The sequence below is a fragment of the Lissotriton vulgaris genome, unplaced genomic scaffold, assembly GCF_964263255.1.
Source record: "Lissotriton vulgaris unplaced genomic scaffold, aLisVul1.2 SCAFFOLD_1288, whole genome shotgun sequence".
NCBI lineage: Eukaryota > Metazoa > Chordata > Amphibia > Caudata > Salamandridae > Lissotriton > Lissotriton vulgaris.
In genome coordinates, this window is record NW_028245563.1 from 1 (window position 1) to 25,522 (window position 25,522).

General features: G+C 49.5%; 1 protein-coding gene across 5 annotated transcripts in view; it reads left to right on the forward strand.

Moving 5' to 3' along the window:
- Window positions 1-6: 6 nt before the first annotated feature.
- The window catches only part of SYNGAP1 (synaptic Ras GTPase activating protein 1), a 313,184-nt gene continuing 287,668 nt past the window's right edge, over window positions 7-25,522 (forward strand). For all 5 annotated transcript variants that reach the window (XM_086949107.1, XM_086949109.1, XM_086949105.1 and 2 more), the window contains exon 1: window positions 7-468. In XM_086949107.1, the coding sequence (XP_086805233.1) occupies window positions 16-468 (453 nt within the window). In that variant the 5' untranslated portion in view covers window positions 7-15. The remainder of the gene's footprint in view (window positions 469-25,522) is intronic.

Below are 25,522 nucleotides of genomic sequence, written 5' to 3' on the forward strand. Positions count from 1 at the left end.
CTGTGCCTGGACGACATGCTGTACGCGCGCACCACCAGCAAGGTCCGCACGGACAACGTCTTCTGGGGGGAGCACTTCGAGTTCAACAACCTGCCGCCCGTGCGCAACGTGCGGCTGCACCTCTACAAGGACACGGACAAGAAGCGCAAGAAGGACAAGAGCAACTACGTGGGCATGGTGAACGTGCCCATCACCAGCATCAGCGGGCGGCAGTTCGTCGAGCAGTGGTACCCGGTGAGCCAGCCCAGCTCGGGCAAGAGCAAGTCCAGCTGCCCGTCCATCCGCGTCAAGGCGCGCTTCCAGACCATGAGCATCCTGCCCATGGAGCTGTACAAGGAGTTCGCTGAGTACGTCACCAACAACTACCGCATGCTCTGCGCCGTGCTGGAGCCGGTGCTCAGCGTCAAGAGCAAGGAGGAGGTGGCGTGTGCTCTGGTGCACATCCTGCAGAGCACGGGCAAGGCCAAGGTGAGCGGGGGTGCTGAGGGGGTTTATGCACAGGCTGCAGAGAATGGGCAAGGCCAAGATGAGTGGGAGTGGGGGGTTCAGGCATGTCCTGCAGAGCACGGGCAAGGCCGAGGTGGGTGGGGGGCTTCATGCACATGCTGCAGAGAACGGACAAGATGAGTAGGGGTGGGAGGTATATAGGTTTTCTTCCAGGGTATCCTCATCATTAGTCATAAGCATATGAATATTTCCGCCCATGCGCGGGGACCCCGGAAACAATCTATACATATATGTGAGAAACATGTATGAAGATATATATATCACACAATCCTGTCAGGACAGCTGCCACGTCTTGAATCACGCACTGCCGCCAGCCAACAGGACACAGACCCAATATCGGTGCTTAATTTGTTTATTTCCCCAAAAGTCAGACGCTTTTCGCAGCTTGACGCCGCTTCTTCACTCGACAAATATTCTGGACTTGGGAAGCATTTTTAAAGTGACAGTGCATGATTTCAGTGAGTCACGTGGTTTACAATCTCTATGGAAATGGAAAAAATACTATTGCGCGCTTGTTTTTATATATATATACATATTAGCACAAATGCAGGTGTCCAAACAGAAAAGAAAAGCTGAGCAATGCTACAAGAATTCCCTTTGCACACATATATACCTTCAACACGAAGCAGTAAAAAAAACAAAGAGAATTTGAACTGCATTAATGTGCAGCAGAAAAAAACATAATCCTGCAAAGAGGAATGACAGCATTGCCAGCTCACAGGCTGCATTGCAGAAAACACTCAGTGTGAAAAGCTGAAAAGCTAACCACACAGAAACACACAGGAATAAACTGGCACCATGTCTTTAAGGCAGCCATGACCCCTAGCTTCGCATCATGCCTCAGGGATGACAGTTAGGTCAGTTGTTCTTTCCGGCTCCTTCTGTCAGGACCCTGGTTACTTCAGCTCTTGCTTTATCTGATTTCTGTCAGAAAATGTATACAATTTTTTGGCCAAACCCTACTTACTTCGACATTTTTTGGCTTTTAAAGAAGATTTCTACTTTTTTGTGAGAATTAGGCATATTTTTCCTCACAGAAATGCCATCTCTCTTTGACTCTTGCCCTTCCAGTGGCAAAAAGAAGGCTAGATCAGACTCACATTCTGTCTGTATCCTTTCCCTTCCTGAGGATCATGATCTTAAGACTTGCAAACATTGTCAGTCCCTGTCCAGGCGTACTCTGAAAGACAGAGAGAGGATTCGTCTTCATGGGCTGGCTGAGAAGGGTAAAGCTCCTTCTAGAGGCTTGGCTCCGGTGAAGAAGAGAAAGGAGAGAGCAAGATCGTCATCAAGAAGTATAGTTCCAGTTTGCTCTCCCTCAGCGCCGGGATCGGCGCTGAAAATACCTTCACCGGCAACGAAAACATTGACAAGAAGACCATCGAGAGAACACCGGTCGTCGTCGAAGACTGCAGGTACGTCACACCCTCAGCCATCGTCAACCCGGCGACAATCGGCGTTGAGGAGTGCGAGCTCGCACAACGTCAAGACTTTGATCTCCGTCGTCGCCATCAATACGGCGTTCAACGACGAGACATGCTCCGTCAATGCCAGTAGAGCGGCGATCGGCGTCGAAGCGGGCGTCTCCGTTGCCGTCAACCAGGCGGCGGTCAATGTCTAGACAGGCTTCATCGTCGCCAGTAGAACGACGATCGACATTGAAACAAGCGTCTCCGTTGCATCAACCAGGCGACGGTTGACGTCGAGACAGGCATCGTCTTCGCCAGGTATGAGGCATTCAACATCAAAGCAGACTCCTCTGTCACTGACCAGGCGGCATTCAACGTCGAGGGCCAGATATTTTTCGTTGGCAAAGAAAGATTTGTCGTCGGGACCCAAAATCAAGTATTCCAGACGGCGTTCGATGTCGAGACGGCGTCTCCGTCAACATCAAGAAAGGACATGACATTGAGAAGGAGTTCTCAGTCGATTCACACTTTAGCTTCTCCCAGACGCTCTGCATCGAGGACCAGGTCGATGAGGTTGATTGCTTCAACATCAAGACATTCGACGTTGAATCGGGGAGAGAGTTGATGTCGAGGAGAAGATCCTGAAGTACTGGGTTTTTAAGAACCCAGTGGTGCCAGGGGACACACCCAAAGACTTCGAGTTCTCCTGTCTCAGACTACTGAAACGCAGAGTCTTCTTGGTGACTTCAAAGATCAAATTTATTGGCTGCAGCCAGTAACAGATATCCTAGAAGTACAACACGGTATATATTCTCAGGAGACTGCTCAATCTTACAAAGCCAGCCATCCCTTTTATACAAAATATTACGCTTCAGGCAAACATTCCTTATTTACAGTAAACCAATCCCATGTGTACAATAAAAGCATTTCATGACAAGCCCACATTTCTTTGTCCAGCCCACCATAAATGACTTGGCAAAATCCAACACTCTTCATCAGATAGATGGTCGGACCCCTAATAAAAATGGGAACCTCCTCATTGTAAAGCAGGTCATAAAGCACGTAGCAGAGACAGGTGTGTGTAAGATTAGACATAGTTGTGTGCAATAAACGGGTTGTGGTCTGTTGTGCTTTGATCTCAATCTTGATCGGCCACTGGGAGAGGAACTGGCCAAACAGGTTTGGCTCCGGGCAGTGGAGTCAGCTTGCCCAGGTCACACAGAAGTCAGCAAAGGTGTACATGTCCTTAAGACTCGTTTTGGCCTTAGTCATTGGCCTATGTGAGGGCAACTACAAAATGGCTGCCATGCACAAAATGGAACCCGAGGGTTCAGGACGGAATCTCTGATTTCAGGGTGATCACGTCACTCGAACATGACGGAAACACTCGTGTATAGTATACTCGTCATTCTCGGTCTATTGATACTAAAATTGTCATGATTCAACGATGTTTATGACACGGGTCCAGAATTTCAGTACCACAATCCCTCTCGAAAGACTCACCAGTGCTGGTTACATATAGTCATTCGAGGTTGAGGCACTCCCCTTCGACGTCGCATCACTCCTCCAGGCACCGTTCAACCTCCAAAGGCCGCATGGAGTCATGGCTTTCAGCGGCAAGCTCTCCTCAAGTGATTTCGACGAGAAGCTTTTCTTCTCCATCTCCAGAGGCATGACAATCACCAAGACCAACGTCTCAAAGAGTGCAGAGGTCTCCTTCAGTAAATCTGTCGCCAAGATGGCTCCTTCCTATCCGCCATTGGCAGAAAGATGCTTCTGGGTAAGCTCCGACTGCCTTTGGACTATTCCAGTCTGCTACACAGATTCCCGTTGGAACGATTAGTACAGGAGGTGGACAGATCACCTGTTTCTCGGACCAGGGATTGTCAGGACAAATCTCCGGAGCATAGACCATCTCATGCTCATCGGAAGAGAATGAGAAGACCGTCTTGGTCTTCTTCTTCTTCATCTCACTCTTCAAAAATGGACTATTCACCTACCCTTACGGATAGCCCTCCTTCTAGAGTGTCACCTATCGATGACATCAATACATTTCACAACGTCCTCACTAGAGGAAACATGAAGCAGTGATAATATCTCAACTGGTATCATTAGGTAGGACAGTTAGACACGCATGTGCAATACGTTACATGAAAGAGTATTTGGGATCATCTTCCTAATCCTTTTGACCCAGTCCTTACGATGATCCCAAATACTCGGATCAAAACGTCATCGATTTGTCAGCGCAATTGATGGCGCACCCTTGTCGTGGTTCCATAGTAACTGTTATCAAATTGTCAAATAAGATTGCTAATTATTGACTGGAACCACCATATGCACTGTACATATCTTGCCACTCTTGCACCTTGCACCGTTCCTTGCTGATAACACATTGTCACTTGCGTCGCCACTTTTTGTGTCATGTACACAATTGAGCACCAAGTCCAATTCGGGTTGTTTTATGGATTTCTTGCCCACAGTGCTCTTACAACTGTATATCTTCTTAAAATTTCGTACTCTAATATATGTTGCCATGTGCACATTCTAAAAACCGACCATGAGTCTCCCTTTCTTTCATGTAATGTATTGCACATGCATGTCTAACTGTCCTACCTAATGATACCAGTTGAGATATTGTCACTGCTTTCATGTACCTACCCTAATCTCAACATGGTTTATGGGTTTCACTCCTGTCGTTTAATACAAGTCTTCACTAGAGGAGCACTGAAACTGAACATAGATATGTCAGCTCCACAGGCTTCCACCTCTATCATATTCTAGACTCTTCATCAACGTTCTATGTCTAGACCTTTGCTCCCACTGGTTCCTGGTCTTATCGAACCATTGATGGATGTTTTTCTCACCCCATCCTGGATTAAAGCTGCCCAGCGAGTATTCAGAAAAATATAAGCCGGCGGCATCGGATCCCCCACCGGATCTCGGTGATCATCCGCCAGCGATGAAAACTCATGCAGTCGCTTCTTCCTCCTCTGTCCCTCCAGACAAGGAGAGTCGAGCCCAGGACTCTTGGCGGAGAAAGGTTTGCTAATCCGCAGCATCTTCCTGGACGGTATCAAGCGCTGCTGCCATGTTAGGACGCTACAACAGGTCCTCATGGGATTCTTTGGAGTGTTTTAAGGAAAAGCTGCCAAAAGAGTACAGAAAAGATTTTGCGGAGATTCTCCAAGAAGGGGCGCTGGTTTCTAATCCGGTGATTAGTACTGCAGTGGACGGGGCTTCTCTGGCTGCCCATTCAAATGCACTCAGCAGTTGTGCATGAAGGTCTTCATGGCTGCGCCTAACAGCTTTAAAGCCGGAGTCTCAACATCGGATTTTAAATATTCCATTCTCCGGAACATCTCTTTTTGGTTCCCACACCGATGTAGAAATGGCCAGGATGAAGGCTGAGCTGGTTATGCTGATGGCAGTAGGCCTAGAAAAGAAAAAAGAATTCAGACGCAGATACGGGCCTTACAATCGAAAAAACTACCAAGAGAGGTTTCAAACCCCTCAATGGCAGCAGAAGCAGAACCAGCAATCCAGGGCTCAGTTTCAAAGCCGTAGAGGTTCCAAGGCAGAGGAGAACAACATAAACAATCCTCCGGCGCAGCCAAGACATCAGGGAAGCAATGATCTTCTGCTTCCTCTAGCGTCGTTTCCCACTCCAGTGGGAGGAAGTATTTCGAATCACGTGGCAGAGTGGCTCAAAATAACAAAAGATCAATGGGTGCTAACTATACTGAGCAATGGATACACTTCTTTTCAGTGCACCACCAAAGAACATTCCTCCACTCAAGTCGCATCCCCACCAACTAAAATTGTACATCAGGAGGTGTCTGTCCTCCTCCAGAAATTGGGCGTAGAAGAAGTTCCTACGGCTCAAAGAGGAAAGGGAGTCTATTCCAGGTACTTTCTGGTACCAAAGAAGACCAACCGCACAAATACAGACCTATCCTGGATCTGCGATCTCTGAACAAGGTCATTCGGAGAGAGAAGTTTAGCATGTTGGCGCTACATCAAATATATCCGCACCTACAAAAGGGGGATTGGATGTGTTTGATAGACCTCCAAGATGCGTACTTCCACATACCGATTGCTCCACGTCACCGCAAGTTCCTGAAATTCATGGTGGGCTCCAAACATTACCAATTCCGAGTCTTACCGTTCGGCCTAAAATCCGCACCAACGATATTCACAAAGTGCATGGTGGTGGTAGCCACAGCTCTGCATTGTCAAGGCCTATTTGTGTACCCGTACCCGTACCTGTATGATTGGCTGTTGAAGGGTTCATCTCCTCATCTACTTTGCCGTTTAGGCCTTCACGTGAACCTGGACAAATCTGTCCAACAGCCCATGCAAACTCTACATTATCTGGGTGCCACCATAGACTCCTTCGGAGGGATGACTGTTATCAATGAAACAGAAGTGCAACTCTCTACTTCATGTGCACCAACCATCAGTGCGGCAAGTGGGCTCTCTTCTAGGGTCGATGGCCTCTTGCATATTTCTCATCCCCAACTCCAGATTGAGAATGAGACCGCTGCAACAAGATCTGGAAGACAAATGGGACCAATCCTTAGGACATTGGGAGGATCGGCTTCTCCTCTCCCAAGCAAAGTCATCCATGATTTGGTGGACTCCACCAACAAATCTTCTGGTGGGAGTGTCCTTCACCAGTCTCTTCCACAGCAATCCTGATCTCGGATGCATCTCTCTAGGGATGGGGGGTGGGGCGAACTTGGGTTGTCTTTAGACTTGATTCTGATTCAAACGGACCATACAACCACCATGTATTACTTGAACAAACAAGGTAGAACACACTCTCGCCCGCTGTCATTGGAATCCCAAGCAATCTGGCACTGGCTTTTGGCAAGGTATCTCTCGACCACAGCAGTACACCTGTGAGGAGAACAAAACATGCAGGCAGACGCTCTCAGTTGGCACTTTGAAGAACAAGAAAACTGGGTGCTCAGCGACAACGTAGTGGCAGACATCTTCCGTCAATGGGGTCGACCATCCATCGACCTCTTTGCAGATGATCTAAACAAGAAATGCCACGCCTTCGCGTCCAGATTTTACCAGCCAGGAATGAGAGGAAATACTCTTTTGATCGACTAGTCCGGAACATTCGCATACTTCTTTACTCCTCTTCCTGTCATCCCAAAGGTGGTGACCAAGCTCATCCGATCCAGGATGAAGATTATCCTGATAGCACTGGACTGGCCTTGTCAATGGTGGTATCCAGACCTATTGCAACTCTCAATATGTCCACACAGGAGGCTGCCGTGCAGACTGGAACTTCTGACCAAAATGGGTGGGAAGATTCTGCACCCCAGCCTTCCGTTGCTGAGCTTGGCAGCCTGGCTCCTTAAGTCCTGCAAAACGGACACTTGAATCTCCCTCAGGACTGCATGAACATTTTGAGGGAGTCGAGGAAACCATCCACAAGACGTTCTTATTCTTTTAAATGGAAGAGATTTTTCTTGTGGTGTATGCATAATGGTTTTAGTCCAACTAGAGAGCAGGAGGAGGTAAAATCACCTAACCAGCCTTCCTTTTTTCAACTCCAGGTGGTCAAAGATTTCCTTCAGGGGTTGAAGAAAGTTTTTCCTCCTGTCCGACATCCTTCACCTCCTTGGGAGTTGAATATTGTTCTGTCCAAGCTTATGAGCCCTCCTTTCAAGCCCATTCATAAGCCCACTTTACAGCACCTAACATGGAAAGTTTCTTTTTTAGTAGCTATCACGTCAGCATGCAGAATAAGTGAAATCCAGGCACTCTTCGCAAAGGAACCATACACGGTTTTCCATCACAATTGGGTGGTTCTGAGGACTCACTCGTCTTTCTTACCAAAAGTGATGTCCGACTTTCATGTTAACCAGACAATTTCCCTTTCCTCTTTTTTTACCAATCCTGCTAATCCAGCAGAAAGGTCTCTTCGCTCACTTGACCTCAAGAGGGTTCTAAAATTCTATTTGGAGGGAACGAAATCCATTAGGAAATCTGACCAATCATTCTTAAACTATGGTGTCGTCAGGACAGGTTTTCCAGCCTCCAAACGATCTGTCCTGAGGTGGATAGTGTCCTGCATTAAGCTGGCTTATCATTTGGTGAACACGCCTCTATTGGTTCCCCTGAGGCTCACTCCACTAGGGGAAATCCAGCTGCAGTAGCTTTCTTGCATAATGTACTTATGGTTGAGAGTTGCAAGGCGGCAACTTGGAAATCGGTACACAAGTTTAGTAGGCACTACTGTCTTGATTCTGACTCCAGAGCAGATACCCACGTAGGCCAAGGCTCCTTAAGGAATTGGTTCCAATGCTAATTTCATTGGAGTCATGATATTTTCTCAATACCTGTTGAATTTATGCTTATTGTTTGCCCGCAGGTTGAGGGGATGTGCTTGCTATTCTATTCTTATGCTTATGACTATTGATGAGGATCCCCTGGAAGAGAAGGATAAGTTACTTATCTGTAATCCTAGTACTCTTACAGGGGTATCCTCATCAAAGTCATAAGCAACACACCCACCTCCCCGGGCAAATGATTACGATAAATGTCATTTCTTTGTGTCCCGGCCTACGGGTCTCCGCAAAGAACAACTGACCTAACTGTCACCCCTGAGGCAAGATGGGAAGCTAGAGGTCATGGCTGCCTATGTGTTTCTATGAGGTTAACTTTTCAGTTTTTCACACTGAGTGTTTTCTGTAGTACAGCCTGTGAGCTGGCAATGCTGTCATTCCTCTTTGCAGGATTGTTTTTTCTGCTGCACATTAAAGCAGTTCAAAGGCTCTTTGTTTTCTTCACAGGCCCGTTGTTCCTGCAGAAACCTTTTAGGTGGTATCAGCCAGGCAGATTACTTCGTTCCACAGGTGCTAAATTACTTACTGTTCCAAAAATTCGGACCCTGCAGTGGGGAGGACATAGTTTTCATTACGGCACTTCTAAGCTGTGGAATCTGCTGCCATCCGAGATCAGGAAGGCTAGCTCTCTCTTGATCTTTAGAAAAGATTTGAAAATCTGGCTATTTCAGTGATAAGAGCTGGTGGGGGTTCTGCTCATGGTTCTAGTGCCGAGACACCATTTTGGTATTTGTGCGCTTTATAAATATCATTATCATTATCATTATTATTATCACTGCTGCATGTTGAATGTAAATATGTGTGGAAAGGAAATTCTTGTAGCTTTGCTCAGCTTTTCTTTTCTGTATGGATAGCTGCATTTGTGATGATATATATATATATATATTCTTCTCACATATATGTATATATTGTTTCCGGGGTCCCAGCGTATGGGCAGGAATATTCATATGCTTATGACTATTGATGAGGATACCCCTGGAAGAGAACTAGGATTACAGGTAAGTAACTTATCCTACTGGTTCAAGCACATCCTGCAGAGCACGGGCAAGGCCAAAGTAATCAGGGAAGGGAGGTACAAGGGTACTGGTTCATGTGCAGCAGAGATAAGAAAGGCCTAGGTTATTAAGCAAGGATGGGATGGAATGCAGGAAATGATATCTGAATTGGTTCATACTTTACAGGGACTGGTAGATGTATGGATGGAAAGGAAGGGCATTCTGGCTGCTCTGGTACTGATCCCACAGAAATCAGAAGTCCAAAGCAAGCAGTGAAAGGCTAGGATGATGGGGCCTGTGTACCATCCATATAATGATAGATTAGGTTTCGCAAAGTAAGCATGGAAGGGAAGAATGTCCACTATGGTTTATATGCAAGGCTAGGCAGTCCAGGGTAAACATGGGCAGACGTAAGGAGAGTGTCTACAATGGTTTATATACAAAGTACTAGTAACGTATAAGTACCTGTGGATATATTTATAAGGTAAACCTACCCAGGGTATGGATGACATGTCTGAGTATAGATATGCATACAGGGTGCAGTACCGAATATGACCAGACACCAAATACATGGTGGTGCAAGCGAGCTGAAAAACAGCACTGTGTGAATAATGGTTTTATTTCAAGACTCTGCTTGTTATTATCCCCTACAGTACAACAAGAGCATGTTACATAGGGATACCCTCCTGGTGGGAACAACTGGTTCCTAGGGATACCATATCCTGGCATTAGGGCAAAAAAACTATTGGGATCAGAAAGGTCATGAAGTGGCCCAACACTGCGGGTACCATGAACACGGCAGAAACATGTTGACGATCTGGCAGTAATGAGGGGTCCTGTCACCATCATTCTTCACGTTTTTAGCTCTGTCCGGTGGGTCCAGGAATACATTTTTGACTAGTGACACCTCCGAGCTAGTTTTCACTTTCACTGCACTTTTCTTTTGGTGATCCCATTATAATTTGCAGAGAAATATTTGTATATTTTACATGTTTGTATTGTCTTGCCCTCCCTTTTGCTCCACCCCAGGCGTTGGTCTGCGCGGGGGTGTACTGAAGCAAGCCCAATGATGTAGCATGACACAACCTTGTGAGTGAGGGCAGTATTTTCACACTTAGCTTGTGCCACCACCAAGAACATTACTCTCTACTCCTCTTTGTGTGTGTTGTTATTATATACGGAGAGGCAAGGAAGTCCATGGTAAACATGGGTACGACGGAAGGGAACAGTGTTTCTCTGGTTTATATACGAGGCTAGGCAGGCCAGTGTAAACATGGTCAGGACAAAAGAGAAGATTGTCTACTCTGGTTTATATACGAGGCTTGGCAGTCTGCTGTAAACTTGGATAGGACAACAGAGAAGAGTGTATACTCTAGTTTATATACGAGGCTAGGCAGTCTGGTGTAAGCACAGATAGCACAAAAGAAAAGAAAGTCTACCCTAGTTCATATACAAGGATAGGCAGTCTGCTGTAAACACGGATAGGACAACAGAGAAGAGTGCCTACTCTGGTTTATATACGAGGCTTGACAGTCTGCTGTAAACTTGGATAGGACAACAGAGAAGAGTGTATACTCTAGTTTATATCCGAGCCTAGGCAGTCTGGTGTAAGCACAGATAGCACAAAAAAAGAGTGTCTACTCTGGTTTATATACAGAGAGGCAAGGAAGTACAAGGTAAGCCAGGCTAGGAGAAAAGGGAATCTCTGGTTTATAGGAGAGGCAAGGAAGTCCATGGTAAACCTAGATACAACGGAAGGGAAGAGTGTCTACGCTGGTTTATATACAAGGCTGCGCAGTCCAGGGTAAACATGGATAGGGCAAAAGAAAGAAAAGAGTGTGTACTCGGGTTTATATATGAGGCTGGGCAGTCTGGTATAAGCACAGATAGGACAAAAGAGACAAGTGTCTACTCTGGTTTATATACAAGGCTACACAGTCTGCTGTACACATGAATAGGACAAAAGAAAAGAGTGTCTACCATGGTTTATATGTGAGGCTAGGCAGTCTGCTGTAAAACAAGGATAGGAAAAAAGAGAAGAGTGTCTGTTTTATATACGAGGCCGGCCAGTCTGGTGTAAGCACAGATAGGACAAAAGAGAAGACAGTCTACTCTGGTTTATATACTAGACTAGGCAGTCTGCTATAAACAAGGACAGGAAAAAAGAGAAAAGTGTGTCTACTCTGTTTTATACACAAGGGTGGGCAGTCTGGTGCAAACACTGATAAGACAAAAGAGAAGAGTGCCTACTTTTGTTTATATACAAGGATAGGCAGTCTGCTGCAAACACGGATAGTACAAAAGAAAAGAGTGTCTACTCTGGTTTATATACAAGGATAGGCAGTCTGCTGCGAACACGGATAGTACAAAAGAAAAGAGTGTCTACTCTGGTTTATATACAAGGATAGGCAGTCTGCTGTACACACGAATAGGACAACAGAGAAGAGTGCCTACTATGGTTATATACGAGGCTGGGCAGTCTGGTGTAAGCACAGATACAACAAAAGACAAGAGTGTCTACTCTTGTTTATATACAAGGGAGGGCAGTCTGCTGTAAAATGGATAGGACAACAGAGAATAGTGCTGTAAACCAAATATGACAGTGGAGATCCCTCCACCGGCAGACAAGGGGTAAGAGAGGTAAGCACGTGAATACCTCCTCCCAATTAGAAATTCACTACCAAAATTGTATACAGATTAAATGGAGCTCTAGAAGCTAAATAAATCCTTATGTGGTGTACAGCGCGAAATGCGGAAAGGAAGCAATTCCTTTTTGTTATTTAATCCTCACACACCCTATTGGTGTAATGCTTCATCATCAGGTTCACCCTAACTCCTAAAGGTTAGAGTGGCCTCAACCATATTTCAGGGAGCTCTTAGGAGATGTAGGCCAGGGGGAATTAAAGATAAAAATCCTACTCCGTTCCCCAGGTATCCATTTTATTCACGCGGACGCAGTGGATATTAAAACAAGATAAAAAACAGGTCTTTTTGGAGGATATGGTCCTATGACCCTAATCATCTGCCAACATGTTTCAGCCCGAACAATTGGCCATATAGGTCCTGGGCTTTCATCAGGGCCCAACAAAAATTCCCTTCCTGGTGTTGATAGAAAGTTGTCCTATATATTTGTGTTGAAGGTACAGAAAGCTGTAACCTTCGTGAAAATAATAATGGGGAGTATACTTATCTCCCATCTTTGTGTTAAACAAAAAATCCGCTTAGAAGGGGAATAAAAGGAGACCGAAGACATTCAATTATGCAGTATCATAATCCTAGTCCTAGTGTACAATTGCACCCATCATGCACGGGTGCTCTTATTCCCATCATACCGTGATCAATAATAGTGACCGAAAACCAGAGCTGAACTAGATCAACTGATTTCAACTTGCCCAATCTGCAGCATGCGTAAAATATCGCACTTTATTTAATTCTCGTAAGTGCAAATTACCTTATACCATGGTGAACCACACAGACACTCAAAGTCCAATACATAGATGATATTTACTCGTACATAACGACAGTGATCCCACAACTTGACAGTTATTATTACAATCTCGGATGTGGTTTTAGGATTAGGATTAGGCTCCTTTCAAAGGAAACGGCTATATTGGAATGGTTAACACACATGGGAACATCACTCAAACCTAGACTACTTACCTCGCCACTGCCTATTTTCAGGTTAGTTTCTCGAAGCTTTCGATCTCTTTGCCTCTTGGTCCCGGCTCTTTACAGAGCCTACGCTTCAGTCTACCTTGCACCTGACCCCCCCAGATTCAATTACTAGGTCTACAGTTCGAACAGTCTACCTCCAGACCTTTACCCAACCGCTACCACTCCCTTCTTTATCCTTTCCTCCACCCCATCACATCACACTACACAACACAGTCCCTCTTGAGAAGCCCATTCTCTTTACCCTCTGACCTTTCTGGTTCCCTTGTTACCTCCTCCTCCATTTCTCCTTCCTCTGACCCCCCTTAGCCCCTGAGTCCCTCTGTCTCTTTGGCGCTCCTACAGTGTCGCCTACCCACCCTCCCATACCATGGAGCTCACAGGCTCTCACACACACAGCATCATTTACCCCCCTGTCCTTTCTAAAAAATCGGCCAAACGGTTTAAACACATCATCATCAAATCCCACCCTGAAATCCTCTTCGCTGACCCCTACTTCTCACCACGCAACGGGCACTCAACCATAGACTTTATCTTTCACACTAAGCGGAGAGCACAATGAAGGAAAGTATTCCTAACCACTTTTCCTATCTCCGCCACTAGAAAATCGGCACATGGCTTAGCTATTTACATTGCCCCTTCTCAACTCTTTCAAGTTACTGCAACAATCACTATCTATAATAATTGGTACCATACTCATACGAGACTCTGACCGTAGCCTAACCCTCCTAGACAACATCTTCCCTTACTGTTAGACGGACCGGGAGGGTCGGCCGAGTATAAGGGGAGAGGTCTCCAGGGAGAGCCGTCTCCAGCGATCGTACAGACAAGTAACTTCCCCCCCCACAGACGGACACCACACAAGGATAAGGTTAAACGATACTTTATCAGCAATTCTTCGAGTACGGTTAAATGGTACAAGGAGGTCTGGACTCAGGGGTCCCCTCGGTTCGGGTCTCTGGTGGGGAAAAGGGTAGCGGGACAGTCTTGTTACCAATTGGGTAGATGGATAGCTCTCAATCCTCGAGCTCGGCGTTCTAGATGATCGGGCCGCGGCGGAGCCAGCAGGTCCCGAGATGGTTGAAGGTAGCGACGGTCCGCGGCGGAGCCAGCAGGTCCCGATGAAGATGGAGGTACAAACGGTCCGCGGCCACGCCAGCAGGTCCCGACGACGATGAAGGTTTACGGAGGTTACGGCAACGCCAGCAGGCAGGACGATAGTTCACAAGGAGGGACTACGGCAGCGCCAGTAGTCCGTCAAGGATGAGTTCTTCTCTGCGTCTCTCGACTCCAGGATACAACTGCCTTCCTGCTCTGGAGCTGCCTCAGTTATAGGGCTGGTGCCCTTTGATGTCCGGACCCTCGCACTTGGAGGTCGGGGGGTCCAGGATGAGGGAGTCCAGACACCCAGCAGGGGGGTGGAGCCAGCGCTCAGGGAGGCTGGGGGCGAGCGGTACCTGGCGGGGTAGAGCCATCGACACCTCTTTCTCCCATTGACCTGCCAAGTAGTCCGCTCACCTCCTGGGTGGATGGTGGTGCCGGGATGTCTGAGGCCTGGCCAGGCCCAGGGTTAGGGTCGATCGGAGGCCACGCGGCCTCGTGGTGTAGTGTCCAAGATGGCGCCCAGGTCGGGCGCGCGGGCCAGTAGTGGATCGGGCCCACGAGGTCGATATGTTCAGAGGCAGGGGTCCCGGAGGGGACGGAAAACGTGAAGTGGTGGTGTGTGACACTTGAGGGACCGGGCTCGGGCCTGGTCGGGCAGAGGGGGAGCGGGCCCTTCATGTGGCCTGTCCAACATGCGTCCCCCCCAGCTGAAGGCGGGGAGAGTCACCCATCCTCTTGGGGACTCTCCTCGTCGAGGCGGAAAAAGCGTGACAGGCCATCCGCGTTGGCGTGATCTTGCCCAGGTCGATGTTCCACAGTGAAGTCCATCCCTTGTAGGGAGATGGACCAACGTAGTAGTTTTGGGTTCTCCCCCCGCATCTGCATCAGCCACTGCAGGGGTCGATGATCGGTCTGTACCCGAAAGTGTGTGCCAAAGAGATAGGGCCGGAGCTTTTTGAGGGCCCATACCACGGCGAAGGCCTCCCTCTCGATGGTGCTCCAGCGTTGTTCTCGAGGTAGGAGTCGCCTGCTGATGAAGGCCACTGGCTGATCAAGGCCTTCGGGGTTCAATTGAGACAGGACCGCCCCAATGCCGTGGTCGGAGGCATCCGTCTGGACGACGAATTCCCGGCTGTAGTCGGGGGCCTGGAGCACAGGGGCGGAGCACATGGCGGCCTTCAGTTGTTCGAAGGCTGTTTGACAATCTGGGGTCCAGTTGATCTTCTTTGGTTGATTTTTGGACGTGAGTTCTGTGAGGGGCCCCACTATGGTACCATAGTCCTTCACGAACCGTCGGTAATAGCCCGTGAGTCCCAGAAAGGCGCGTACCTCGGTCTGGGTGATGGGGGGCTGCCAGGACTGGATGGCGGCGATCTTGAGCTGCAGAGGGGCCACCAGGCCGCTTCCCACCTGGTGTCCGAGGTAGGTTACGGACCCCTGACCAATCTGGCATTTGCTGGCCTCGATCGTGAGGCCAGCTCGCTGAAGGGCCTGTAGCACCGCTCGGAGGTGGTGGAGGTGGTCGGACCAGTGGTGGCTGTATACAGCGATGTCGTCTAGGTAGGCGGCGCTGAATCCTTCGAGCCCGGCCAAGACCTGATTAACGAGTCGCTGAAACGTTGCTGGGGCATTCTTCATGCCGAAGGGCATGACCTTGAAATGATAATGGCCGTCAGGAGTGGAAAACGCAGATCGTTCTTGGGCCCGGGGTGTGAGGCCGATCTGCCAGTAGCCCGCCGTCAGGTCGAAAATGCTGAGGTAGCGGGCAGCTCCCATGCGGTCGATTAGTTCGTCTGCCCGGGGGATGGGGTGTGCGTCTGTTCTGGTGACCGCATTCAAGCCCCGGTAGTCGACGCAGAACCGGAGTTCCGGTGTGGTGCCGGGAGTGGCTGCTTTGGGGACCAGTACTACTGGGCTGGCCCAGGGGCTGTCTGAGGGCTCAATGACCCCGAGCGTGAGCATCTTGGTTACTTCTTCCTGGATGCAGGCCCGTACCCGATCTGGTACGCGGTAGGCCCGGTGGCGGATAGGGGGGCTGTCCCCCGTGTCCACGTCGTGCACACACCAGGAGGTGACACCTGGGGTGAGGGAAAACAGGCTGGCGAACTGCAACAGAAGGTCTCGACATTCTTGGCGTTGTTCCAGGGTGAGGGCCTCCGAGAGTCGGACCCCGTCCACGGAGCCGTCTTTCTCCCGAGTCCGTAGGAGGTCAGGGAGGGGTTCGGAGTCTTCTTCGGCTCCATTGTCTGTGGCCATCAGGAGGCTGAGTTCTGAACGCACAAAATGGGGTTTCAGCCTATTAGCGTGGAGGACCCGGAGGGGGTTCCGTGAAGATTCCATGTCGATGAGATAGGTGACAGGGCCCTTGCGCTCGACTACTTTGAAGGGCCCCGTCCACTTGTCTTGCAGGGCGCAGGGTTCGGTGGGGGACATCACCCATACTTGTTGGCCGGGTTCAAATTCGATGGAGGAGGCATTTTGGTCATACCACTTTTTCATGTCCTCTTGACTGGCCTCCAAGTTTGCTTTTGCCAGCTCTCTGAACCGTCGGGTCTGGTTGCGGAGGGTTAGGAGGTATTTGAAGACATCTGGAGGGTTCTTTAGAGGGGGCATTTCCCAGCCTTCCTTGACTAGGCTGAGCGGCCCCCGTACGGGGTGTCCATACAATAGTTCAAACGGGCTGAAGCCGAGGGACTTCTGGGGGACCTCTCGATATGCGAAGAGGAGGCACGGCAGTAGCACATCCCACTGGCGACGGAGGGGCTCTTCCAACCCCCCAATCATCCCTTTGAGCGTGCGGTTGAACCGCTCAACGAGTCCGTTTCCTTGAGGGTGATAGGGGGTCGTGAATCGGTAGGTGACCCCACACTGTTGCCAGAGGGACTTCATATATTTGGAAATAAAGTTCGTGCCTCTGTCGCTGACGACTTCTCGGGGGAAGCCCACACGGGAGAAGATCCCCATCAGGGCCTGGCCGACTACCGGGGCTGTCACAGTTCGCAGGGGAACAGCCTCGGGGTAGCGGGTGGCGTGGTCCATCAGTACCAGGATGAACCGATGTCCTTGTGCTGTACGGGGGTCCAGGGGCCCCACAATGTCTATCCCGACCCTCTCGAACGGGGTGGTGACCACTGGAAATGGTTGCAGGGGGGCTTTTAGTTTGCGGCCGCTCTTTCCACTGGCTTGGCACGTGGGGCAAGATCGGCAATGCTGGAGTACATCATTCCTCATTTTAGGCCAGAAGAAGTGGGTCACTAGGCGGCTGTAAGTTTTATCCTGACCCAGGTGTCCAGCCAGGGGGACATCGTGGGCCAGATTTAGCAAGAAGTCTCTAAAACGGAGGGGCACCACTAGCACTCGGCTGGCCCCCAACTCCGCGATCCTTTGTTCACTGTATAGCAGATCATTGTCCCAATAGACCCAATGTGTTCCGGAGGTATCCCCTGCGCTCTGGGCGAGGGCTTGTTGGCGGAGTCCCTCGAGGGAGGGACAGGTCTTCTGCTCTTGGCGAAACTGCTCCTGTGTGGGCCCCCCCTCTTGATGCCACTGGTCGAGGCCAGCGAGGTCCGGAGGTTGAGCTGGTTCTGGGGGGACGGCACGGTCGGTGTCTTCGACTGGAGCGACCGGGGGAGGAGGCGCCGGCCATTCAGGTTCCTCGGGTCGGGGATTGGCACGGGCGGCCATGGACCGGGTGGTGACGCACGCCCAGTCCGGGATGCCTAACATCCCCAGGTGTTCTCTTCGTTCTACGGCTGCCCACGGAGAGCTTTCAAGGTCATTCCCCAGGAGGCAGTCTACGGGGGCATCATCACGGACCGTCACCTTCAACATGCCGGAGACCCCTCCCCATTCGAAAGGGACGCAGGCCATCCGACACAGACTCTCCGAGTTATCGGCTGAACGGACAGGGCAGAGAATGTTTGGTAGGAACTGTTCTGGGGTCACCAGGTGACAGCGGACGGCTGTTACACTGGCCCCGGTGTCACGGAGGGCTTCGGCCCGGCGTCCATTGATGCTCACCCATTGGCTGTACTTTCGGGTGTTAGCGGGTAGGGGGACCCGCGGGACCATGTCTTTCCCCCCTAAGCAGGCTAGAGCCATGGCGGCTGGCTCCCATTCTTGATGTTCTTGCTCATATTCTTCTTGTTCCTCGGAGATCTGTTCTTCCCCCAGGGCAGCGGCAGCCACCTGGCGGGGTCTCGGGCTCTGGTTCTGTGGGCAATTTGGGTCGTTTGCGTAGTGGCCGACTCGCTGGCATCGATGACACGGGCCCTATATCCCGGTCGTGCCGGGGTGCTGCCCCGGTTGGCCGGGGGAGTGGTGCTGGCAGCGGTGGCGGCCGGAGTGCTGTCTCTTCCTCTTCCTTGGCCTCCTCCTCCTCCTCGGGGACGGTGCTGACCGTGGTGGTTTCGGTTCTGCTCATAGGACCCATTCCGGCCCACTCTGGTGATTTCCCACCGGTCAGCTTCGGCTGCGAGCTGCCGTGGATCAGTCAATTTGCTGTCGAGGAGGTGCTGCCGGAGCTCGATGAAGCAATTGTTTGACAGATGCTCCCACACCATGAGGTTGAAGAGCTGTTCGTAAGTTGTGACATTGCTTCCTTTGATCCAACCCTCGAAGGCTCGGCTGAAATAGTTAACGTACTCCACCCAAGTTGTACCCGGGATGCGGGTGCAGTCTCTGAACCTCTGGCGGTACATCTCGGGTGTGACCCCATAGCGGGTGAGGAGGGCTGCTTTCATGTGGTCATAGGAGGTCATCAGATGGTCCGGGAGCTGTAGCAGGGCATCGCGGCCCTCATTGAGGAATCTCCCCCATAGACCGGCTCCCCAGTCGCTTCGATCGATCCGGTGGGAGGTCATAGCTATTTCGTAAGCCTTGAACCATTGTTGGATGTCGTCCTCTCGGAAGTATTCTCGAACGACATCCTTGGGGATGTGTACCTTCTTATCTGTTGCTCCCGGGGTGCGGGGTTGCTCGGTCGCCCCTGATTCCTTGTTCTGCTTGCGTAAGTCTATCTCAGCTAATTTGCGCTCATGTTCGTATGCCAGTCTTTTTTCCTCGAGCTCTCTTTGTCTCTGTTTTTCCTCTCTTTCTTCTCGGAGCCTCAGATGTTCTAAGTTCAGTTTCTGTTCGGCCAACTTGAGTTCACCATCCATTTTGAGCCGGGCCATTTCTAGTTCGTGTAGTCTTGTTCTTTCTCGTTCCTGGATCTCGTCTTGCGAGAGACCCGTTCTTCGCTCCTCGGAAGCCGCGGTGTCTTTTTCCACTGTTGCGACATTTTGGTCCGGGGGTGGGACGGCCTCGGTTTCTGCCCAGGACTCCAGGGCCTGCTTGAAATCATCTTTGGTACTTAGACCGGTGGTAGCGATACCTAGTTCGATGCAGAATTGTTTTAATTCACGATGGCTGTATTCTTCTAATTTCTCCATCTGAAATTTCTCGGTGGATCCGCTTTCTTTGGTCGTCATCGTGATCTCGTCGTGGGGTGAGCTACTCTCTGTACGATTATGCGGTGATTCGGATCGCGCCGCTGGCCACCAATGTTAGACGGACCGGGAGGGTCGGCCGAGTATAAGGGGAGAGGTCTCCAGGGAGAGCCGTCTCCAGCGATCGTACAGACAAGTAACTTCCCCCCCACAGACGGACACCACACAAGGATAAGGTTAAACGATACTTTATCAGCAATTCTTCGAGTACGGTTAAATGGTACAAGGAGGTCTGGACTCAGGGGTCCCCTCGGTTCGGGTCTCTGGTGGGGAAAAGGGTAGCGGGACAGTCTTGTTACCAATTGGGTAGATGGATAGCTCTCAATCCTCGAGCTCGGCGTTCTAGATGATCGGGCCGCGGCGGAGCCAGCAGGTCCCGAGATGGTTGAAGGTAGCGACGGTCCGCGGCCACGCCAGCAGGTCCCGACGACGATGAAGGTTTACGGAGGTTACGGTAACGCCAGCAGGCAGGACGATAGTTCACAAGGAGGGACTACGGCAGCGCCAGTAGTCCGTCAAGGATGAGTTCTTCTCTGCGTCTCTCGACTCCAGGATACAACTGCTTTCCTGCTCTGGAGCTGCCTCAGTTATAGGGCTGGTGCCCTTTGATGTCCGGACCCTCGCACTTGGAGGTCGGGGGGTCCAGGATGAGGGAGTCCAGACACCCAGCAGGGGGGTGGAGCCAGCGCCCGGGGAGGCTGGGGGCGAGCGGTACCTGGCGGGGGAGAGCCATCGACACCTCTTTCTCCCATTGACCTGCCAAGTAGTCCGCTCACCTCCTGGGTGGATGGTGGTGCCGGGATGTCTGAGGCCTGGCCAGGCCCAGGGTTAGGGTCGATCGGAGGCCACGCGGCCTCGTGGTGTAGTGTCCAAGATGGCACCCAGGTCGGGCGCGCGGGCCAGTAGTGGATCGGGCCCACGAGGTCGATATGTTCAGAGGCAGGGGTCCCGGAGGGGACGGAAAACGTGAAGTGGTGGTGTGTGACACTTGAGGGACCGGGCTCGGGCCTGGTCGGGCAGAGGGGGAGCGGGCCCTTCATGTGGCCTGTCCAACACTTACATTAAAGAACTAGTGGATAAACCGCAAATTGCCCCTCTTCCCACCTTCACTCTCACCCACACTAGTATGGATGGCACAGCCCTATCCCCCCCTCGTCCCCCCTCCTCTCGTCCACCGCAGGCTTCTAATTCTCATGACCTGTCGGCTTCCACGCCCCCAGTTACCCCGACGCCCACGCCTAACTTTACAATTAACCGTTCCACACCGATTCAGCTCACGCTCCCCCTACCCATCATGACTGATGATGAGTCCACTCCTGCACATCACACTCCTATAGCTACCGCTCCAGGCCTGACCTCAGCCCCCCACCCTTACTCCACATCTATGACCAAGAATGAGTCCACTCCTGCACATCACACCTTATAGATACCACTCCAGGCCAGACCTCAGCTCCCCACCCTTACGCCTCATCTAATCCCCCCCTTCTGTTTCCTCTCTCTCCCCCCCACCAACATAACCCCAGTAGAGACACTAGACTGGATGTGATCATCTCCACACTTGATCTAATCAAAGAAGACCTCCACGCTCTTAAAATCATACTATCAAATCACCCTTGTCTTCCAAGATCTTACATGCTTAACAAGGCCTCCACACACCCCCGTAGCACCAAAGACATGGCTCCTAGATGGTTTTCAGTACTTTCCCGCCCATCACGTACTAACAATCATCTCTCCAAGACCGATCTTCGCTCTCTCTTGCTCTCCTACGAACAGCCCTCGACTACTACCACCGATCCTTGCACACATAAGCCCATCCCTCCTATACTTGCAAACCCCGACAGGCCCGCAACTCACAATAACAGAGGAGTCATCGTCAATAATCTTTGTATTGTCCCACCCACCCAGGAACACACCTCTTCCCCTGTAACCCCTCGTCTTAAATGCTTACTCCTGAATTGTAGATCGCTTCGAAACACGCAACTGACATAGCCGACCTCATTACCTCGGCCAACCTTGACCTCATCATTCTTACTGAAACATGGCTTACAGACTCCTCTTCGCCCCTCATCGACATCCTAGTTTCCCCTAACTATGACATCATCAGACTAGACAGGGCAAGGGGTAAGAGTGGAGGGGGTATTGCATGCATACACCCGAGCAGCATCACCATTAACAGAGCCATACCATTGGTACTCCCATCCTGTGAATACTTCTGCCTCGACCTCAATAGTAATGGTAAACCTGTCTGCTCGCTCCACATCATATACCATCCACCTGGCGATAACCTTCTATTCACTGGTCACCTCATGAACCTGATCGCATCACTCACCGGTCGACGAAATACACAAATTTTCCTTGGTGACTTCAATCTCCACTGGAACGACCCTAGTGACACGTTGGTCAACAGCCTCAAAAACTTCCTCAACGCCTTAGACCTCATCCAATTACACACAACAAAGGCGCAATCTTGGATTTAATAATCTCTAAGATCGATTCTACCCATCTTGACTCGATCCTCCCTTGCGACTGGTCTGATCATCACATCATCACCTTATTCATCAATGAAACAATTAAGCTGACCCATGCCCAAGCTACAAAACCCAAAGTTTGGAAAAGAGACTGGAAAAAGCTCAACACATTTTTTTTACCCTCCTCTAGCAAGACTCGACTTCTACCCCCTGCTGGAACTCTTAACGTAACAGACCTTACCAATCACTACCTAAACTCCATGACCACGATAATTAATGATTTTGCTCCCCTGCAACTAAAGAGAGTCTCCATGAAAGACTTTAAACCTTGGTTCAACGGTCTCCTTAACGAGGACAGACGTTCTCTCAGAACTGTCGAACGCAACTGGAGATCAGTACCATCCACCAAGAACTAAGAAATCACAGCACGGAATCATCCATGACACACATCATTGATGATGCACTCCAACTCCTAAATCTTAACGAAGCATGTCTCCTAATCCTATTAGATCTCCCCTCAGCGTTCGACGCGGTCAAACACGATCACTTGATAGATCTGTTGAAACACAGAATGGGTCTTTCAGGTCCTGTGCTCGATTGGTTCACCTCCTTTTTGCAAAATTGGACTCAAAAATTCAAGATCAACAACACCCTGTCCAACTCTGTTCCGGTCACACTAGGAGTCCCACAAGGCTCCTCTCTATCCCCTACACTCTTCAACCTCTTCATGGAGCCTCTTACCGATCTTCTACAAACATCCAACGTGCAATTCCACATGTATGCAGACGATACCCAACTCTACCTCAAGATCAATACCTTAGATGACATTACTTTGCTAAACAATACACTTAAGACCACCCAAACCTGGCTGGCTGTGAATCACCTCAAACTAAATGCTTCATAAACGGAATTCGTCCTCATTGCTCTCCCCTCCAAAGTCCCCACTATGCACAATCTGATAAAACACCTTACAGCACTTGATGTTCAACCAACTATTGTGGACTCTGAGAAATCCCTTGGCATAACTTTGGATTGTAACCTTAATATGCAGAAGCACATTAGTAATGCTACGAAGGGAGCAAACTTTCAGATCAACACACTAAGTTAGCTTAAGCCCTTCCTACCCCCAAAAGACTTCAAGTTAGCAGTGCAGGCCCTAGTTCTACCACGGCTGGACTATGGTAGTGTCTTGTTATGCGGTCTTCCCAAATCCTCCACAGCTCCCCCTAGAGCCTCCACCAATGCCGCATCGAGACTCATCACTGGCTCAAAAAAAAGGGCCCACATCTCCCCGGATTTGAATTCTCTAAACTGGCTGCCATTTGAAGCCAGAATCTACCTCAAAATAGCGTGCATGACGCACAAGGCCCTACATCATAGTGCTCCAAGTTATCTCACACAAAAACTCACAATTTCTGGTGGATCAAGATCAACAAGAAGTGCAGAAAACCTCCTCCTTAAACCACAAATATTCAAAAGAAAAAAACGTATAATCGTTCATTTTCAGGAATGGCACCCAGGATTTAGAATGCCCTGCCACCAGAAATAAGACGTAACCCTTACATCCCTTCCTTCAAACTGGAAGTAAAAGGCATCCGTATGGCAAAATCTACATAATCATTGCCGTATAGTTCTATGGAGAACCCTTACTCCACTTAGCCTAACTACTAATCTATTGCTTATCTTTGATATGAACAATTTTATTCCACTGGCTGTGACTATTTATAGCAATATCTGAGTTATTCCTGTGTTCATGTACTAAGCACTCTGACTTTACTCTTACTGTCCTGCCTATATTTTTTTTTATTGTTCTGATATGCCTATACTGCCTATGTTCTGCTTATTTTTATAAATCTGTTAAACCTATACACATGTACTGTAAAGCGCTCTAATACCCGTAAGGATCTTGTTCGCGCTATATAAAACTTTCAAAATAAATAAATAAATAAATTAGTGTGGGGTGGTGGAGAAGTAGACTAGTTTAGTGGGTTTATTATAAAACAGGCCTTCTAGCCGAAAACAGGACGATTGTAAAAGTCTTTACAGTCTTTCAAAACAAGAGTAAGCACTTCTCGGTGCAAAGCCTTCTGGGACTTGTAGTCGGTTTCGACCTCCTCTTTACTTCAGGTGTCTTGTGTCAGGGTGGATGGCCGTCAGTCACCGATACCAAAAGGAAAGAAAGACAAAAGAAATCTGTAAGGGGTTTGTTCGGAGTCCATAGGATTTGATACGGGATGAGGGAAGTGTGGGGAGCTTTCACCCTTGACCGTCACCAGTGAGTCACACCTGTGCTACTAAAGACTGGCCCGTTATACTGAAGCTTCCCCTCCCTTCGCTCCCTCCAACGCTCGACTCCAAACAGAGGAAATGCGCCCTCGTACCTTGTGGAGCCACGTCCCTCCGGGGCCGTGGCTCGAGTTGTCGCGTTGCCAGTTAGGGTCTGGCTGCCCGTCTGTTCCGTCCTCGGGTCTTTTACCGGTCCGCGTGTCGTCCTCTTTCGCGTCTGCTTCTTCCAAGTGAAAGCTTCCCGCGTCGTCCTGAGGCAACACCGAGTAGGTCCTGGCAAGCGTTCTTTCCTGGCGTTCTTCAACCGTTGGTCCTGTCGAACGACTTCCTCTTTCAGCTGCACCCCATTTGAAGGGCTCCGCCTCACGTGACTTGTACGCCTCCTCCGGAAAGCCAGACTCCTTAAAGGGCCAGTGGTCCCCGGTCCAGCTCTGAAAGAACATGAGAGAAGACGGGGAGAGGTAATGGGGAAACTGTTCCAACCTGTCCAATGTGGGTGTACCTGACTGTACATCCATCTCCAGCTCCTCCTCCTCACAATTACATATCTGTTTTTCACATTTTCACCCTTTGCGCCCCTGTGCCTGTACCCAATTAGAAGAGAACAAATGTTTCTCATGGATCACGGGAACGTAAGCCTTGTAGTCACACACTGTTCAGGAAAGTAAAAAGTAACAAGCATTTACAATGCAATGATCTCGGCATTATTAAAGGTAGAGCAATTGGCATTGCTCCTGACTTTTTTTTTTAAATCATAAATAAATGGCATTGTCATTTACATTGCCAATAGCTTAATCGTTTGCATATGCGAGACCTATTGCATTAGCACACACACACAGAGTAAGTAGTAGAGTGAGTAGTTGATAGTGAGTAGGAGAGAGTTATTAGTAAAGAGAGTATTAGAGAGTGAGTAGTAAAAAGTGAAAGAGTGAGTATTATATAGTGAGAGAGTGAGGCAGGATATAAGTCCCTTGTAGGTTTATATTAAACACAATCGTTTTCTCAAGCACAGTGCAAGTGCTATACAGGTGAAACCTAAAAAGAGTACCAGGCATTAGCAAACGATCAACTGAATGGAAATGTACAGATTTCTTTAATCCTGCACTTTGGCCCGGACAAACTTGGTGGAAACCGAATACTGTAAAATATTCAAAATATAGATGTTCACAACCGACGCACTTACTGTCCTCAACATTCTGCCCTCTGCCCTCAACACTCTGCCCCCTGCCC